We start from the raw sequence: 18684 nt of genomic DNA, 5'->3' as shown, positions 1-18684 counted from the left end.
TGTGTGTAGTATACATAGTATTACTTTAAAATTAAATAATTGGGTTTTAAAATCATTGTTAAAACCAGCCACCTTATAATTTTTCAAAACTGAGGGTAGGTTTATGTTAGGTGGGTTCTTCAGCAAGAGACAATATCTTCATGATGTTATCTCCTGGTCTCAACCATAGGCCTAGCAGAACAGCTCTGTCTCGCAAGCCGCCCTGAACTGTTTAAGGTATCTATCGTTTCAGAAACCAGAAATATTATCTGTACACCGCCCGTGGCGCCGCGGGCGCCACGGACTAAATAAAACAGTAAGGGGTTCTGGGGCGGGATGTGTCCGGGATGAGGAAGGGTCCGGATTGGACCCTTCCTCATGACAGACAACCGGAGGGACCAAACGGCAGGCGCGAAGCGCCTGCCGATTGGTCCCTCCGATTCCCAGCCCCAGCAACTGCGAGCCGCGCTCAGCGCGGCTCGCAGTTGCTCCCGGCCTGACGTGGTGAGAGGCGCGAAGCGTCTCTCACCGCGTCAGGCCGGCCCCAAGGAAGCCCCCGCCGCAAACACAACACAAGACTCCAGCCGCCGAGAAGCTGCAGAAAAAAAAAAAACACCCCCGGAGGAGCCTTTCGCCGCTAGCGCGACGAGAGGCAGCAGAAAAAAAAACCCCTGTAGGAGCTCCAAGCCGCCGCGCCCACGAGAGGCAGCAGAAAAAAAAACCCCTGTAGGAGCTCCAAGCCGCCGCGCCGACGAGAGGCAGCAGAAAAAAAAACCCCTGTAGGAGCTCCAAGCCGCCGCGCCGACGAGAGCTAGCAGAAAAAAAAAACCCTGCAGGAGCCTTTCACAGCTCCAAGCAGCAGAAAAAAAACCCCGGAAGGAGCCTTTCACAGCTCCAAGCAGCAGAAAAAAAAACCCTGTAGGAGCCTTTCGCAGATCCAAGCAGCAGAAAACAAAACCCTGAAGGAGCCTTTCCCAGCTCCAAGCAGCAGGAAAAAAAACCCCTGTAGGAGCTCCAAGCCGGCACGCCCACGAGAGCTAGCAGAAAAAAAAAACCCTGCAGGAGCCTTTCACAGATCCAAGCAGCAGAACAAAAAACCCTGTAGGAGCCTTTCGCAGATCCAAGCAGCAGAAAACAAAACCCTGAAGGAGCCTTTCCCAGCTCCAAGCAGCAGCTCCCTGTAGGAGCTCCAAGCCGGCACGCCCACGAGAGCTAGCAGAAAAAAAAAACCCTGCAGGAGCCTTTCACAGATCCAAGCAGCAGAAAAAAAACCCCGGAAGGAGCCTTTCGCAGATCCAAGCAGCAGAAAACAAAACCCTGTAGGAGCCTTTCCCAGCTCCAAGCAGCAGAAAACAAAAAAACCCTGTCGGAGCCTTTCACAGCTCCACGCAGCAGAAAAAAAAACACCTCCTGGTGTCCCCTGGGTCCTAGCGCCCATTGCATTCCTGGTTGCAATGGGCTTTCTTGCTAGTCTCAAATAATTCCCTAGATCCAACAAAATAGATAATAGGTGAGATCTTCACGGAGGATTTCCACAGAAAATTTCATGCTCCAAGGGTGGAAAACCTATTGGTGGAAATCCTTTCTGGCTATGTGATTAGTAAGGCTTAACTACTTTGGTGTATCCATCTTCTACATTCCTTGTAGTATTGTGCCAGAACATAAAGGAAACAGCTGGAGGCTGGCCCAGCCATTTTCAAAGCATAATCCTGAACATCCTAGATTGAAATCCACTGCGAATAACCACAGCCTCTAATGGTGGCCAGTGTCTTCTCTCCTGATCACTTTGTATCTTCACAGGAGGCCTGGAAATTAATCTTCAGCCTCAAAGTCAGCCCACTGAGAAGCACAACATTTCCTTACGGTGCACGGCTGACAAGCTCACCTTTGAAAACCTGACCTGGTTCAAGTTCAGGCCCCAAGCCTCTATGACACGCCTTGGTGGGTTACCATTGCCTGTTTGCAAGAACCTGGAGGCTCTGCAGAAATTGAATGCTGTTGCTACAAGAGCCGATGGGGAAAATATTACCATGGAGCTACTTCTCCGCAATATCTCCCTCCGAGACAGTGGGGATTATGTATGCATTGCTCAGGACAAAAAGACCAGGATGCAGCATTGTCTTATCAAGCACTTCACAGTTCAAGGTAATCCTGTGCCAATATTTGGGACCCAATACAATGAGGCATTTAGGGAAAAGCCCTTGTTTACCAAGGGACTCTATCACAGGTCCCAATTTAACAGTGGCTTCAGATTTGTGTTTCAGTAGCTTTTGTGAATCCTAATTTTTCATTTCTCTTCATTGCCAACAGAACCAGTGGCACCTACCATTATAGGAGCTCCCGAGAATCAAACAGCAGATATTGGCGAAACAATTGAAGTGTCTTGTGTAGTGAAGGGGATTCCTTCTCCCCTGATCACTTGGTTTAAAAACAATGTATCTCTCATTGAAGATTCAGGTGAGAGTCCATGTTCTGTGCTTTAATTTCACCTTGTTGAATGGCTTCAATGAAATGTCCTTTTCTGCACAATCTATTTGTTATCAGGGAAGCATCTCCTCTATGATGTGCCTTGGTCTCTCCCAGCCTTGGTGGCCGTACTCTGTATTTTGCATGATGAGTGCTGAGTTTTGTCAGTGGGGAATCCTGCAGTGAGCTGGATTAGAAGCTTTTCAAATTATATCCATCCATTGGCTAACTTCACCCAAGGGACTTGGTGGAGTTCTAATCTGTGCAGGATCCATGCCTCTTGATTTGGAACCCAGCCCGTATCCAAATCTCAAGTACTTGAACAGTTTAGTAAATATATGGGATGGGCTGTTATCATTCACATTTGGCATTTTGGCCGTGTACACAGCTATGCTTCCCAATCATATTGTACATGATCGCACCACTTCTGGGGCTTCTTGGAGCCTGAAGAAAGTTTTTTTGGGGGGTTTCTTAATTGTAAAAAACTTGAGAAAGGCTGCCCTAAATGAAAATGTCCACAAGCCAGCGTCTTCATGATACTGCTGAAAACCAAGTCAGGTTACCAACTGCAAATGTGTTTCCTCTACAAGGTATTGTTCTGAGAGATGGGAACCAAACTCTTACCATCCGAAGGGTGAGGAAGGAGGATGAAGGCCTCTACAGCTGTCATGCTTGTAACATCCTTGGCTGTGCAAAAGTGGGTTCATTTTTCTCAGTGGAAGGTAGGTATTATCTATCTATCTGTCTGCCTGTCTCTGTCTATCTTATGGCATGTGCAGTGTAGTCAAGAGATCTGAGGATTGTCTGGCAGCCAGGAAAGGGATGTTTGGAGGTGGTTTGCCACTTCCTGCTTCTGTGTAATGTTTCGTGGAGTAACTACCACCAACTTCCTTGGAGGTCTCCTATCCAAATGGGTTGGCCCTGCTTAGCTGCTGAGATCCAATAGGATCAGATTTGCCTGGTCTATCCAGAAATGTGTGATGATTTCACAAAGTATTTCTATTTCATGTGTATGTTATCTGTTCTCATATTTTTATATTCACTCTCTGTTCACTTGTTCACTAAGAACTCCCAAGGCATGTGCGAAACCTTTTATTTTATTAACATATTTCACATTTCCAATGTAAATAAAATGTTGAAACAATACATTCTGCCAGCAAAAGAGCACCATCATGGTTCCCAGGCATTCTATCAGGGGTGAGGGAAGCAATTTTGCAAAACTGGGGAGCCAAGCAAGGACACCAGAATTTGCATGGTAGCCAAGGAGATGCAAACAGGAAGGGGGAAAGCAAGGAAGATGCCGTGATTTTTTTAATGACTTCATATACTCTGTTACACAAGGAGACATTTGTCAGTGGAGACCCTAACAATACAATCCTAAGTGGACACCCCCTTCTAAATCCCTTAAAACCAATGGGTATAGAAGGATGTAACAGTGTAAGGCAGCCTTTCCCAACTTTTTCACCACTGAGACCGATTATGCACGGCGGCAGCTACGCCAAGCTGCCACCATGCCGTTGTGCCGGAGCCAAAAGCCCTGCCATCCCCCAATTATACACAGGAGCAAAGTTTCCGGGGCGCAAGCTGGCTGCCCCGGCACAACGGCCCCGTGCAGGCAACATGGAGCCAGAAGCGCCGGGCGCGAGCTGAAGTGCCAGCAGCGGCAGCAGAGGGGGGATTGGGGGCATAGCTCCCCTGCTTCATGATGGTGGGGAGCAGCATGCTGCTCTCCCACCATGGTGGGGGTGGGGAGATGCCCCTGTCAGCTCCACAGAGCTGCGGAGCTGGCAGGAGCGAGAGGCGTCTCTGCAGGAACATCGTAGGTCGGGGGTGGAGCCGGGCATGAAGGCCTGGCTCCTCCGATTATGCACAGGGCTGGCCCAAGCCAGCCCTTGCCTGTGGCCGCTGCTCTCCCTGGCCTGTGGAAGAACCCGCGTTCCTTTAAAGCAGGTCTTCTGATGGCCTGGGTCAGGCTAGGCCTCGGATGGCGGCAACGTCGGGCATAATCGGGGATTTTCCCCAAAGCCTTGTTGCCACCATGTCGGCCATTCTGGCTCATGCATAATCGGTCTGAGAGACCCCTGAAATGTTCCACAGGCTTCGGGAAACCCCAGAAGGATCACAAAAGGGTGGTTGAGAAAGCCTGGTGTAAGGTTTGCACTGAAATTCTGCACCACTGCATATTCATCCACCAGGGATCTCATCGTACTTTGAAAAACTCAGATTCTAAAGGTCCCCCTCTAAATTTAATATGCCACTTCTCTGTCCTTTGAAAAAGCAGTGACCTAAATGCAAAAGACACCCTGCCCCTCCAGTATGATAATCTATGGAATTTTGGCCATGCCAAACTATATCCTGTTGTCCTCCGAGTCCCCAGCAGGAGATGTGCCTCGTGACATATTTTTCTTGGACGGGAAGTGCCTGTAAACAGTCCTCATGTAAATATCTGTGTTTTGTTACTGGACAAACGTGACTTGTTGGAGTGTGGCTGAATGTGCCTTCTAGAACTGAAAATGCATTTGTGGTAGATTTGTTTTCTGACCCTTCTTGTCCTGGGCTGCCGAAGGGTATAAAAACAATGCTGGGTAGTGAAAGAGAAGCTAAATGATGCAAGAAAGGACATGGGAAAATGTTGAGGAATGAAAGGTGACAGTAATGAGCTCCTTCAATGTTGACTGTAGAATTTGTTTTTTACTGATATGAACAAAATATGTTTTGGCCAATGTCAAGATGTTTTCATCCCTGACCTGGATAGCCCAGGTTACCCTGATCTTGTCAGCTATCAGAAGCTAAGTAGGGCTGGTCCTGGCTAGTATTGGAAGGGAGACCACCAAGGAGCACCAGGGTTGTGATGCAGAGGCAGGTAATGGAAACCACCTCTCAACGTCTCTTGCTTGAAAACCCTACAGGGTTGCCATAAGTCCACTGAGGCCTGATGGCATCAACAGTAGTACAAAGTTTGGATTAGTTATGGTAGAGAAGTATTAACAGGGAATTGTCTTCTGTATCAGATGATGAGGCTTACTAACTCCCATCTCTTGTTTGTGGGCCCTAATTTTGTCTTGAAACTGAGTTGGCATCCAGAGCCATATCTGATGTCAGGCCGGGGTGCACTAGAGAACTCACCCACTAAAGGGACTGTCCATGGCTGGTTATTTGCATCCAGAAGATCCCAGGTGTACTCCCTGGCATCTCTGCTTAAAGCATCAGGTGGTAGGAGATGTGATGACCCTGAAGAGCCACTCTCAGCCCCAGTAGACCACACTGGTCTTGATAGAATGATGCTCTGATACACCAGAAGACAGATTTTTGTGTTAGTCCATTTAGTTTGCTAGTTACTTGGCATTTTCTTGTGCCTTGTACAATTTTTATTCAAATATATTCAGATGTGTAGAAGTAACACAGATGTTTCCAGGGCTACAGTTTCCCAGATCCTAGTCTGACATTCTAACTGCCCCACCATTCTGGCTCACTTCCCACCCCACCCCGTGCTGGAGATCATGGAACCTATGTGGACAAAATCCAGGTGGGATGGGGGCTGGCTGCAATAAGGAAGAGAATTGTGTGATTTGAGCTAAATAGTTGGCTGGATCCAACCCATGGTTTCGTTTCCCATTGGACTCAATGCTTGACTTTGATTGAATCTGCACCACTACTCCTGCTGCCATACCAGTGTGCGCAAGGTTTCATTAGCGTCAGCAGTGAAGCTTAATTTGATAATTGAACAGTACTCTGGACAATTCTTAGCTCATTCACCTCAGTTGGGGATTGTGCATTGAAAGACTAAACCTGAAGGGTTTAGTCTTCATAGGTACATATTTTTCTTGACACATTTTTGCCTGGGTTGACTTGCTACGTGTTGGGCTTCTAAAATTTCTTCCCTGAACAAGAAGCCTCTTTCAGGGCTTCAACGGACAACCTACCCCGTAGACTCCCAGCTCCTATCAGTGAATCACTCAATTGTTTCTTCTCAGGCACGGATGAGAAAACAAAGCTCGAGTTCATTATCCTGGTTGGGACCGCTGTAATTGCCATGTTCTTCTGGTTGCTCCTCGTAATAATTCTCCGGACCGTTAAACGGGTAATGAAATCATTCTCCCGCAGTCCCATCAGCATCAGTCTTGCATGACAAATGAAAACAGACTAGCTGCCCTTTTGTATTGTTTCGCTCATTGTCCTTAAATCAACAGCCCTGTTTTCCCCCTGTCAGGACCATCACATTCTTTCCTGGAACTTACAGCCCGTACAATTTTGCCTTTTAATTGAACAGGCATTGGAGGGGGGGAAGGAAGGTCCCCTTGGGGGATATTAATCAAGCCAGTCACTGACCATGATTTGTGGGCACATGCCCTGCGACTCAGCTGGAGGAGCTGGCTCCACATTCCTGCGGACAAAAAAAGCTCCACACCTTAGTGTAGCCTGTCAGCATGGCCAATTGCACATTGCCCAACCAGTAAGGATAATTTTATTTAACTAGCACTGATAATGTTGTTTTCAGGCCGGTGGAGGAGAACTGAAGACTGGCTACCTCTCCATTATCATGGACCCTGACGAAGTCCCTATGGATGAGCAATGCGAGCGTCTTCCTTACGATGCCAGCAAGTGGGAGTTCCCCAGGGACCGCCTAAACCTAGGTATTCCCCCTCCCTTATGAACAAATGCCCCTTAGCTTTGGAACTAAGATCTGCTTTTATTGAGCATGGAATTGTCCTCCAGGCCAGCTTGGCCAGGGATCCTGAAAGTTTTTTCCTTCCTCTGGGCATCAAGCAGGAGTCATTGGGGGAGGAGGGTGGGGAGGTGTTGTGAATTTCCAGCGTCATGCAGATATTTGTACTGGATGACCCTTGGGGTACATTCCACCTCTAGGTTTCCATGCTAGGAACACGGTTCCATCCAAATGTTATTGGGTGGCATGCTATTGTTGTGTCCTAGCAATCATTGGTAACTGAATTATTGTGAGTGGACAAGCCAATCCACTTGCAAACAATTGATGTAGAACAACAATAGCATAACATCCACTGATTTGTAGATGCAACACAGCTTGTAAGGTGTCCAGACTCTGCTTTGGCTCAACAGCTTCACCTTCCTTTGGAGTGGCTGAGGTTGAAGGGAAGGTTAGCATATTGTAGCTTTGACAACCTCACACTCCTTCTTTAGGGCAGCCCTTTCCTAAAGGATTGAATACTCCCCCCCCCCAAAAAAAGACCTTCCCACCACAGACTGATAAACAGAATTGTAAAAATGGCCTTGCTTTTTGTTTTGGTTGGAACCTAGGAAAACCACTTGGCCGGGGAGCATTTGGCCAAGTCATCGAGGCAGATGCATTTGGAATTGACAAAACTGCTACCTGCAAAACAGTTGCTGTGAAAATGCTTAAAGGTAAGAATCGGGAAGCCAGCTGCAAACAGTTCAAGATATCTGGACCTTCATCAAGGACCTTGGAAAAGAATGAAGTATTTGTTGGGCGACCAGCTTGCACTTACGTTTAGTGAGCATGGAATTAATTGGAGCCCTTGGATCAAAGAAACCCTGACTGATGTATGCTGTTGTTTTGTAGCCTGCTAAATTACAGATGTTATCCATTGCTAGTATGTGGAAATGCCCATCCATAGCTTGGCATTAGTGTGAATTGGCTCCAGGTATGCATAAACAGCTGTGCGCATTCACATGGAATGGAATCATGTTCACCAGCAGATGATTTCTTGCAACACCCAATCCGTGTGGATGATGGACAGTGTGAATTACTCACAGAACTTTTTAGCATCTCCTGATTCATGTGAATAGTCTGCATGTTGATTTAGTACATCACTTGGACACCAGACATACACCCCATTGTCCATTTTTGTGTGTCTTCATGTCCAGCATCATTTGGAAATTACTCCCATGGACCAGACTAATTCCTTGTTTAAGGTGTTGATCTGTTTTTCTCCATGACGTTGAGTCACTCACTGGTGGCTTGTGGCTTATATTATTATTGATTACATTTATACCCACCCTCCATGGTGGTTTATAAAGGGTCGATACATAAATAAGACAATTTAAAACATTAAATATCCGTGTAGGTCGATGTCCTGCATCCTCCTTCCCCAAGTAAAAAAGAGGGAGGAATAATAGACTTGTCCTAGTGGCAATTTGTTGGATGGGTTATAGACAGGGAAGCCAGCACTATAAGTTGTTTCTATGCCTCAACCATTGGACTAGCAAAACAGCTATGTCTTGCAGATCCTGCAGAACTGTTTATGGTCCCACAGGGCCATGATCTCATCTGGCACAGTGTTCCACCAGGCTGATGCCAGGGCCTTCTTAGCCGTGACCCCGGTTGAGGCCAGTTTTAGTTCCTTAAGTCTGAGGACCCTGAGCAGATTTTGTTTGCTAGAATGTCATGTTCTTTGGGGAACATAATGGAAAAGGCGGTCTTGTAGGTATCTTCATATTACTGCTCTGCTTGAGACTTAAGGGACATGCAGAAGGTTCAATCCCAGCATCTCTACATAAAAGATGAGACAGCAAGGGATTCAAAGACCTCTGTCTGAGACCCTGAGAGAGCCTTTGCCATTCAAAGTAGACAGTACTGGCCCTGATAGGCCAGTGATCTGCCCAAGAGGTTTAGCAATTGTACGATTTATTTATTGTATGGTGCAATGTAGACCAGAGATCCTAAAGATGTCTGGCTTCCAGGCAAGAAATGTTTGCAGGTGGTTTGCCATTATCTGCCTCCATCAGAGTGAGAGTCATGTGACAGGCCCAAGGTCACCCAGCAAGCTTCATGGCATGAGTGGGGAGTTGAACCCGGAAATACAGATTTCCCAGATCCTAGTCTAGCACTTTAACCACAACATCAGACTGGCTCTTCAGCAATAGCACTGGAAAACCACAGAGGCCTTTCTCCTTCTAATTCAATGGAAAGTGGCAGCTTAACCTTGATTGATACTTTACATGCATGTAAATAGGAGAATATTTTTTCTTTGTTTATAGAGGGTGCCACCCATAGTGAACATAGAGCACTGATGTCTGAGCTCAAAATCCTCATTCATATTGGTCATCATCTCAACGTGGTTAACTTACTGGGGGCTTGCACAAAACCAGGAGGTAAGTTCTGGAAAGATGTGGAACTTGAGTGTCACTCCCTGGTTCAGTCTTTACATTCTGCCATTAGTTGCTTCCAAAGAAAGAATTTAACAGGCTTTTTGTGTGCAGTGTGTGAAGTAAAGATTTTGGGGTTATTATTGATGGCTATAATGTTGCTTGCAAGCCGGCAGGCTGATAAAGGTCTAGAGACCATCTAGCAAGGAAGGGAAGTGACCCAAACTAGACAGAACTTGTCAGTCCAGGGCAAATGTAATAACATTTGTTGCCTGCCCTTGCTCTGGCAAGTAGAGGGGGGGAAATTGGAGAAGGAGATTATGTCATTTCCCTTTGAAGGGGAAGTGACATCATCACATTAGCACAATAGTCTAGGATTCACTTTAAAAACTATAGCTAAAACTACAGTATAGGGAATCCTAGAACATGACACTGATGTATGCTGGAAGCGACATTTCGGCAGTCGTGAGGTGCCAACAAGGTGCCAGCAAGGTTAGTGTCCTGCAAGTGCTGGGCTAGTAGCCCTACCTCACCTGAGATCTAGCCAGTATCACATATTACATGTCAACTTGTCCTGCAACACCACCAGTGCAAGAGGAGGAAACAGGTAAGCAGATGTCCACAGCTAGTGCAGGTCTTTTTTTTAAGTTATTTGTTCATATTTTATTCCCACAGGTCCACTCATGGTGATTGTAGAATACTGCAAGTTTGGGAATTTGTCAGTGTACTTACGAAGCAAGCGGGCTGATTTTGTTCCATACAAGGTGAGGGCTGTGATAATTGTAAGGGAAGAGCTTTTTGGCTGAAGAACCCTTTGCCTCTGTTGTATTTCTCAGGTGATTGGCTAGACTAGGACACTCGATGAGGAGTGGAGCCTTACCGCTGGTGTACCACTTTCAAAACATTCTGGCTAGATGTACATTTCTAGCCAGTGAAAATCATACAACACTTCCTTTTAAAAAAAAGGACATCCTTCAACAAATTTTAAAAATAAAAATTTGCAAAGTGCAGAGGGCCTTCCAAAGGAGAGCCATGTTGTCATTCATCTAGTCCCAAATGGATTCAGAAGATACTTCTGTCCTTTGCACCACCAGTTTGCACACTGCAGTCACAGTAGGAACAGATTGGGTGCTAGGGACAACATACCATTTTCTCAGGTGTAAAATATTTCCCCTTGAATGCTCAAAAAGCTGTGTTTTTGTACCCCTACTATTGATTATCCCAAGGACTCTCAAAGCAGTTTACAATCACCTTCCATTCCTCTCTCCACAACAGACATCCTGTGAGGTAGGTGGAGCTGAGAGCTCTGAGAGAACTGTGACTGGTCCAAGATTATCCAGTTTGTGGAGGAGTGGAGAATCAAACCCAGTTCTCCAGATTAGAGGCCACTGCCCATAATCACTACACCCCTGCAATTGTTGTACAGTCCTGAGTAGAACTGCATGGACTGCACTCAGCAAACTGAAAATGGAAGTGACTGCGTGACAGAGGAAGGGTCTTGCCTTCAGACACCGCTGTGGCTCCGAGGCAGAGCATCAGCCTTGCATGCAGATGGTCCCCGGTTCAGTTTCTGGGCTCTCCAACCAAGAGGATCAGGAAGCAGATGACGTGAAAGACCCCAAACACTGGGGAGATGCTACCAAGCAGAGGCTACAAGACTGGCAGTGGTCTTACTCAGCCTCAGGCAGTTCCATGTGTCTGGTGGCTGGTCCAAAATATGACCAATCACTTCCAGTCATTGATTGGACATTGATTACATTGTTTATAATATTTACTTCAAAGTGATTGTTTGGTTTTTACATTGTGATGCTTGCTAATGAAGTCGGTAAATTAAAGTTTCTGATTCCTCTTTTTCTTTTCTTTTTAAAAAAACAAACCCTCAATAGATCAAAAATATCAGCTACAGATATGGAAAGCACAACCGTGTTGGCGAAGTCCCTGCAGATCCGAAGAGATGCCCGGATGGCATTGCAAGCAGCCAGAGCTCAACAAGCTCAGGATTTGGAGAGGAGAGATCTTTCAGCGATACGGAAGAAGACGACGGTAGGAGTCATCTTCTTCCTTTATTAGAGTAACCGTAAACAGAGCTACACTCTTCTAAGTCATTTGACTTCCATTCAACTCTGTTTAGGATTGCACTTTAAGTTATGAGAAGATTAAGAATGAGTGGGAATTGCAGACCTATTAGTTTATTATTGCTACTTCTTTGTAGTGCGACTCTTAACCCTACCTTTGGTTCAGATGACCCCAGGCCCTGTTCTCAAAAGACATTTTGTTCCATGTGGGAGCATTCCAAGCAATCCCCAAAACACACACTTGCATGGATAGTCATAACATATAATCCAGAAGAAAATGGATGCTGTTGGTAGCCATATTCATGGGAAAGGGATCGTCCATGATCAGAAGGACTGCTACTAGAAGAAGAGCTGGGTTTTTGTCCCCCACTTTTCACTACCTGAAAGAGTCTCAAAGCAACTTACATTCGCCTTCCCTTCCTCTCCCTACAGCACACACCCTGTTAGGTAGGTCAGACTGAGAGAGCTCTGACAGAATTGCTCTGTGAAAACAGCTTTAAAAGGATTGTGACTGGCCCAAGCTGGCTGCATGTGGAGGAGTGAGGAATCTAACCTGGTTCTCCAGATTAGAGCCCGCCACTTTAAACCACTCCACTAAAGTGTCTACCACTCTTAACCACTACACTAGCTAACTACTACACCACACTGCAAGCCATAACTGTGATAAGTTCACATGACTGATTCAGAGAAGTGAACACTATCCATTCTTCCAGGTCCAGTTTGAATAAACTGGACTCCCAATGCCTTATAGAGACAGCACTTTAGGACAAGGCAAACATTTTGTAAAAACTTAGTGAGGTGACTGAAGCAGGCAAACTGAGTCTCATACCAAAGGGATTTATGTAGATCCCCCCAGAAATGCCGATTAGATATGTCTTGGTGAGAAATAGCTTTCTGATTTATTGTATGGCAGTGACCCTTAAGCACTCTTAATGCTAGATGCCTTAGTTAGAGTACAGAGATTAGATACTGAAATCTAAACTCACAGATATATTAACTTCAACAGATGGTTGATGAAGATGTTTGTTTAGAGCTAGGGACTTCTGGCCAGGTCTTTGTGGTATTCTGTGAGGTAAATCCCTCATGGTCTTAAATTCAAAGCAATCCTTTGTCAGTGTGATTCTGAGCACGTCTTCTCCAGCTGAGGCAAAATCATATTTTGTGTCATTTTTTGAGCAGCCTTGACCTTTGCCTTTCAAAGAAGTCAAGATGGAGGCTTTCTTGCTTTCCCCCACTGAAAATTCCAGGTGGTAGCCATGTTGGTCTGTAACTGCTGATAATAAAATAAAATAATTGTCCAATGGCACTTTAAAGACTAACAGAATTTGTTCCAATTGATTCTACTTTATAAGCTTTTGTGAACAATAACTCAGAAAAGCTTATGCTAGAATAAATGATGTTGGTCTTTATGGTTCCCTTGGATTCCTGTTTTATTTTTCTCATTATGTTGCAGAGGGTAATTCCTGCAGTGCAGTTGTGGCTTCCATAGACTGGAGGAAGCAAGAAACCAGGAGAGGAGATAAGAAGATGGGAGTCTTGTGTATTCAAGTTTATATTTGGATGGGCATCGTATTGCACATTCTATACAAATTTGAAACCTGCCAATTGTTCCCCTTACAGCCACAACTGAAGATCCTTGCAAAAACCCTCTAACCCTGGAGGATCTCATCTGCTACAGCTTCCAAGTAGCCAGGGGGATGGAATTCCTGGCCTCACGAAAGGTAAGGCATTCACTGTGGAGAAGAAATGATGGCGTTAAGGATGGCGCTTATTAGAAGTAAACAAAAGGGTGGACCTTACCAGCTTTTCCACCAGTGAGAGGGGAAGAGAGATCCATTTTGATAATTGAAAATGCTGTGCTGCAGTTTGTGAAAACCCAGATGGATGAAAACATTGTAAGACAGCTGGTGCAGTGCACAGGGCATTAAGTAAGACTGAGCAGAAAAGCTGGTGGGATCCATTCCCATATACTTGTCTCTTCAGCTCATGCAAAGCAGATGTTGATGTCAACCCCTTGCTCATTCACATCATTTTAAGGAGGTTGCTTGCTCGGTGGACACTATTGTCCCAGGAACTTACTTGCCAAATGTCTTTCTCCAGGCAGCAGATGTTATCTCTCATTTATTGGCTGCCTGATTCCCCTGTTGGTATTTGTGTTAAATCTGTGGGTTCAGAAACCAGGACACTGGGAGTTCATTTCAGCTTTTTATTGACCCCAGCTCTATGGTACAAGAGAACCTAACGTGAACTAGCAAACCACCTAGAAAACACCCAGTATATACAGGGGAGAACAAAGTAAGAGTCCAGCCACTGAGCACTTTAAGTCAGCTTCCCTTTAAACGGATTAGAGCTGGGAGCTGGGAGCTGGGATCTAGCCGTGCATTGACCAATTACATTCACAGGATTACAGTCCTGCCTCAGACCACGAACTCAGGTCCTCTACCTACACAACACCATTCATCAAGCATTTGTCTGAATATGTGAGATCTGTAGTGCACAGGATTAAAAAAGAATAGCCTACAGGGGCTGTCAAAGGAGATGTATATTTAGCATAATTAGAATAGAAACTTTTTTCAAATTATCTCCTCCTGTGCCCTGATTGGCTCAAGTTGGAGACTTCCTGCTCTTTGTAGCACACTTCCTCTCTGCTTGCCTCCAGAACAGAACTGAGAGACAGAGACAGAAGACAGCAGAAAACATCCATTTTAGCTGTTTTAGCAGAACACTTAGTCAGGATTCTCTCTCTCTCTTCCATTTCCACATAAAGTTGCTTCTCTTCACAGTGAAACTATTTTATCCTTTTAAATGGCTTGGTGCTGTGCCCTCTTTGCATATATAAACTTTGCCATCAGAATCAAGCAACATCTGGAAGGTGGCAAGTGATCGGTGGCAGCTTCGCTGAACATGGGGCGTGTGTATTTGTGTAAGAGATCTGGTAGTGCTGTGAGACCTACCAGAAGATGTTTTTAAAGGCCTCTGCAACATCTCTGTTCACTCATCTGAAAGTCCTCTCATGTAAAACCACCCTTCCATGGGAATATTCATAGCCAAGCCTTCTTCCCTGCAAGCATCCTTTCCACACCCAAGACACGGGTCAGCCACGCTCCCCTTTAAAAGCCTGGGGAATTTCTGTTCCTGACGACTATAGCCTGTCTAGCCAGAGTTACATTGAAGCCCTCAGAACAGAGGGAAGAGGTTGCTGTCTTTCCCTTCTCCTGTCTTTGGGTGTCTCCCCTACAACAACCAGGGAAGAAAGGCCATTGTGCTCTTCCTAGGGTAGTGTCGACCCTTCATGAAGAGCTCAGGGCTCCTTATTTCCTGTAGGGTCTGGAATAATGGGGTGAGTTCAGGTGTGGCCTGAGAATGGGACACAAATTGCAAAGAGATGTTGGACATAGAATGACTTAAGTGATTCCGTTGTGTCCTTGAAGCGGAGTCCTCTTTTGAGGAAATCTCATCAGAAACAGCACAGTGTTTCTGGGCATTGACTCCTACTTGAATTCTGCTGGGAGATCCTCTATGGAATTTTAGCATAAGATGCACCTAGAACTGGACTGCAAGAAGGGCGCTGCAATTAACACAAAGTCACCAAAGCTGTGAAAGTGACCGGCCCTTCAGGTGGACTTCAGTAACAGACTTGCTCTTTGCATCTTTGCAGTGCATCCATAGAGACCTAGCAGCTCGCAATATCCTCTTGTCCGAGAACAACGTGGTCAAAATCTGTGATTTTGGATTGGCTCGAGATATCTACAAGGATCCCGATTATGTGAGAAAAGGAGATGTAAGTTTTAGCAGCTGACTGAACTCCTGAGACGTGCCACGGCAAATCTCATACCAGTCTATGTTTCTTTGTATTTGAAAAGAACCAGGGTTTTCTCTCTTTGCTGCTGTCTAATATATTGAAGGCCTATCTCCTTTCCTTACTGTTCAGCCTGCAACTTAAGATCTGCCTGTCAAGCCTTGCTCTCTCTGTGCAGAGGTGAGGTAGGTGGGCAAAAAAAGACAGAGCTTTTTCAGTGGTGGCACCTTGCCTTTGGAATGCCCTGTCCCTTTAGGCTTGTCTGGCAGTTAAATGCCGGGGTTAAAAGAAATAAGGGGCGCCATCCATTTTAGCTGTTTATGGATTTTCTAGGATGCTCAGTGATGGTTTAATGCAGTGGTCCCCAAACCCCGGTCCAGGGACCGGTACCGGTCCGTGGATCATTTGGTACCGGGCCGCGGCTCCTCCTCATCCTCCTCCCCGGCTGCTGCCTCGGGGGCTGCCCTGCCACTCTGCCGCCGGCTCACCTTTGGTGCTCTCTAGCAGCCGCCATGGCTGGGGCTCCCCCTGGGCGTGGCACTGCACAGCCACTGCTGGCAGCGCCCCCCCAACGGGTGGCAGAAAGTCAGGGGCACCAGCGGGAAAGCAAGTGGAGCAGGGGCTCAACAAAAGACTACCCCCCCCCCGGGCCTCAGTAAAATTGTCAAGCGTTGACCGGTCCCCAGTGATAAAAAGGTTGGGGACCACTGGTTTAATGCTTTTTTTATGTCCAAGGCTTGGTATTATTGACTTGTTTTATTTTTATATTGATAAGTTATACTATATTATTATATGTATTGTTTTTTTACTCAGCAACTGACCAAGCAGGATTCTGGAAAGGCTGTATATAAATTTCCTAAATAAATAACTATTGTTGCTTGTTCAACCTCTAGGCGAGGCTACCTTTAAAGTGGATGGCACCGGAGACCATTTTTGATCGTGTGTATACCATTCAAAGTGACGTGTGGTCTTTTGGTGTGCTGCTGTGGGAAATATTTTCATTAGGTAAGTCACATTTCTTCGCTCACTAACATTCTCAGCCTTTGTTGGTAAAAAAATACAGCTCTTTTAACATTCGGGTACAAATCGACTTCTCCATGAAACTATTGCCCTGAATACCAAGTGCTCAACTGTGTAGTGCAGGGGTAGGCAAACTGTGGCCCTCCAGATATCAATGGACTACAATTCCCATGAGTCCCTGCCAGCTGGTAGCTGGCAGGGGCTCATGGGAATTGTAGTCCATGGACATCTGGAGGGCCACAGTTTGCCCAACCCTGGTGTAGTGGATGGATATCTGGTTTGCTTGACTCTGTTGATTCTTAGTGAGAAGCATGATGATAAGAAATCAGTGACAAGACACCCATTGATAACAAGTCTGGGTTACATTCTTAGTAAATTGCCACATTTTATTGAACCTGCTTCAGTTGGGAAAACAAGCAAACATGTTTGAACTCTCTCATCTGTCCAAACAGTCTGAGCCATTACAATAGAGAGAGAGTCGTGTAGGACACAGTCTCTAACTGGGGTCCATGTAACTGGGCAAAACGCTGCTTTCAAAGCTGGAATAAAAATCCAGGTATTTCAGAAAGATTTCTGAATGTGGTTCAGGTGGGTCCAGTTGCATCCACACAGCCCATCTAAGTAGTCCTCTGTGTGTTTTGTTCATTAAAAAAATAAAAATGACTGAGTCGAACATAAAGGTCCATATTCTTAGCAGCTTACTGAGAAGTACCTTTTTATCATTTCAGGTGCGTCTCCCTATCCTGGTGTAAAGATTGACGAAGAATTCTGTAGAAGACTGAAAGAGGGAACAAGGATGAGAGCCCCAGATTATACAACACCTGAAATGTAAGAATATTTAGAGGTGCAAAAATGCATGGTGCCTGGGCCCCCAAATCCTTCTGTCAGGTTAAGGAGACCTGCATCCATCAGGGTTGCACTGTGCAGGATTGCACAGTTCTCCGGCTGCTGACTTCCACTGAGTTTAGGTACCAGTGGGAAGTAGGGGCAAGAAGACGATCAGCACAATCCTAAATGCATTTAGACTCTTCTAAAGCCATGGAAGTCAATCACCTTAGAATGGTTTGCTGTGCAAATCCGTCTCTGTTGGTTTTCCTTCCTGGGGAGGGCAGCAGCACAGTTTTGACCGGCCCACTGCTTTGTTACTAATGGCAGAACCTCAGAAACCAGCACAACCAGTGCTTGCTTCTAGTTGTTATTGCTGTTATCTTGTTTCGTCAGGTATCAGACCATGTTGGACTGCTGGCATGGAGATCCCAAACAAAGGCCCACTTTCTCAGAACTGGTCGAACATCTTGGGAATATATTGCAAGCAAGTGTTCATCAGGTACCCGAGTGCTCTCAAAAGTAGTTGCTGTTGATGTAGGATCCTCGTTTTCACCTAAACACACCATGGCCTGTGATGAGAATAGGAGCTATCTGCAGTCATGGAACCTTGGCCAATGCTCTGCTCCATCATGTGACACAAAGGGATATGCTGAAAACTTCTGGTCTCGGACTGCCTATTGCTTCTTCATCCATGTTATTTGTTTTACTCATTTATTTATAGCCTTTGTAGACTGCCGCTCCTGGCCCAGCCATCTTGCGAGGTTAACAACATGAATGCATTAAAAATACAACAGTCTAAAAATAACTAAAAAACAATCCCACCCCTCCTACTTCAACCTGCCCCCCTCCCCACTGCAGCCGCATTTCTCAGGGTCGGTGCTTAGAGGAGTGGCCCAGGATCTTCTCTTGCCCTGGCCTCGACCAAATGCCCTGCAGAAGAGCTCCGTCTCACAGGCCCTGCAGAACTGTGTGAGTTCTGTCAGAGCCCCCACCCAGGAGCTCATTCCGCCAGGCAGGGGACAGGACTGAAAAGTTGTTATACAGTATGAACTTTCAAGATCATTTGCAGCCAAAGAATAAAAGCCACATATAGTTAAAAGTAAATACAAAACCCAGTTGGAATTTGAAATGCGTAAAACTCAAAGGTAAGACATCAAGAAGCACTCTTGATAGCTGATGTTTAGATTTCTAATCCTCCAAGATTAGTTTCAAATGATTTCAAGGAAAAGAAGGGGGGAACACTTAAATCACTAAAATAGTAACCAGAATCTCTTTTTTTTCTTATTGTTGTCCTGAACTGGGTTGCCCAGGTAAGCCCAATTCCATCAGATTTCAGAAGATTTGCTTTTATACCCTGCTTTTCACTGCCCGAAGGAATCTCAAAGCGACTTACAATTGCTTTTCCTTCCTCTCCCCACCAGGCACCCTGTGAGA

General features: G+C 45.7%; 1 protein-coding gene across 1 annotated transcript in view; it reads left to right on the top strand.

Annotated features, from left to right (window-relative positions):
• KDR (kinase insert domain receptor) overlaps nt 1–18684 on the top strand; it is a 55574-nt gene that overhangs the window by 29228 nt on the left and 7662 nt on the right. The window contains exons 13-26 of the mRNA XM_077301998.1: nt 1780–2124; nt 2290–2436; nt 3036–3167; nt 6420–6526; nt 6944–7079; nt 7720–7824; nt 9421–9534; nt 10204–10292; nt 11415–11571; nt 13224–13324; nt 15262–15384; nt 16296–16407; nt 17151–17250; nt 17644–17749. Coding sequence (XP_077158113.1) covers nt 1780–2124; nt 2290–2436; nt 3036–3167; nt 6420–6526; nt 6944–7079; nt 7720–7824; nt 9421–9534; nt 10204–10292; nt 11415–11571; nt 13224–13324; nt 15262–15384; nt 16296–16407; nt 17151–17250; nt 17644–17749 — 1874 coding nt within the window. The remainder of the gene's footprint in view (nt 1–1779; nt 2125–2289; nt 2437–3035; nt 3168–6419; nt 6527–6943; nt 7080–7719; nt 7825–9420; nt 9535–10203; nt 10293–11414; nt 11572–13223; nt 13325–15261; nt 15385–16295; nt 16408–17150; nt 17251–17643; nt 17750–18684) is intronic.

This window comes from Paroedura picta, chromosome 10 (genome assembly GCF_049243985.1).
Source record: "Paroedura picta isolate Pp20150507F chromosome 10, Ppicta_v3.0, whole genome shotgun sequence".
NCBI lineage: Eukaryota > Metazoa > Chordata > Lepidosauria > Squamata > Gekkonidae > Paroedura > Paroedura picta.
This window is presented reverse-complemented; position numbering and strand designations above follow the sequence as displayed.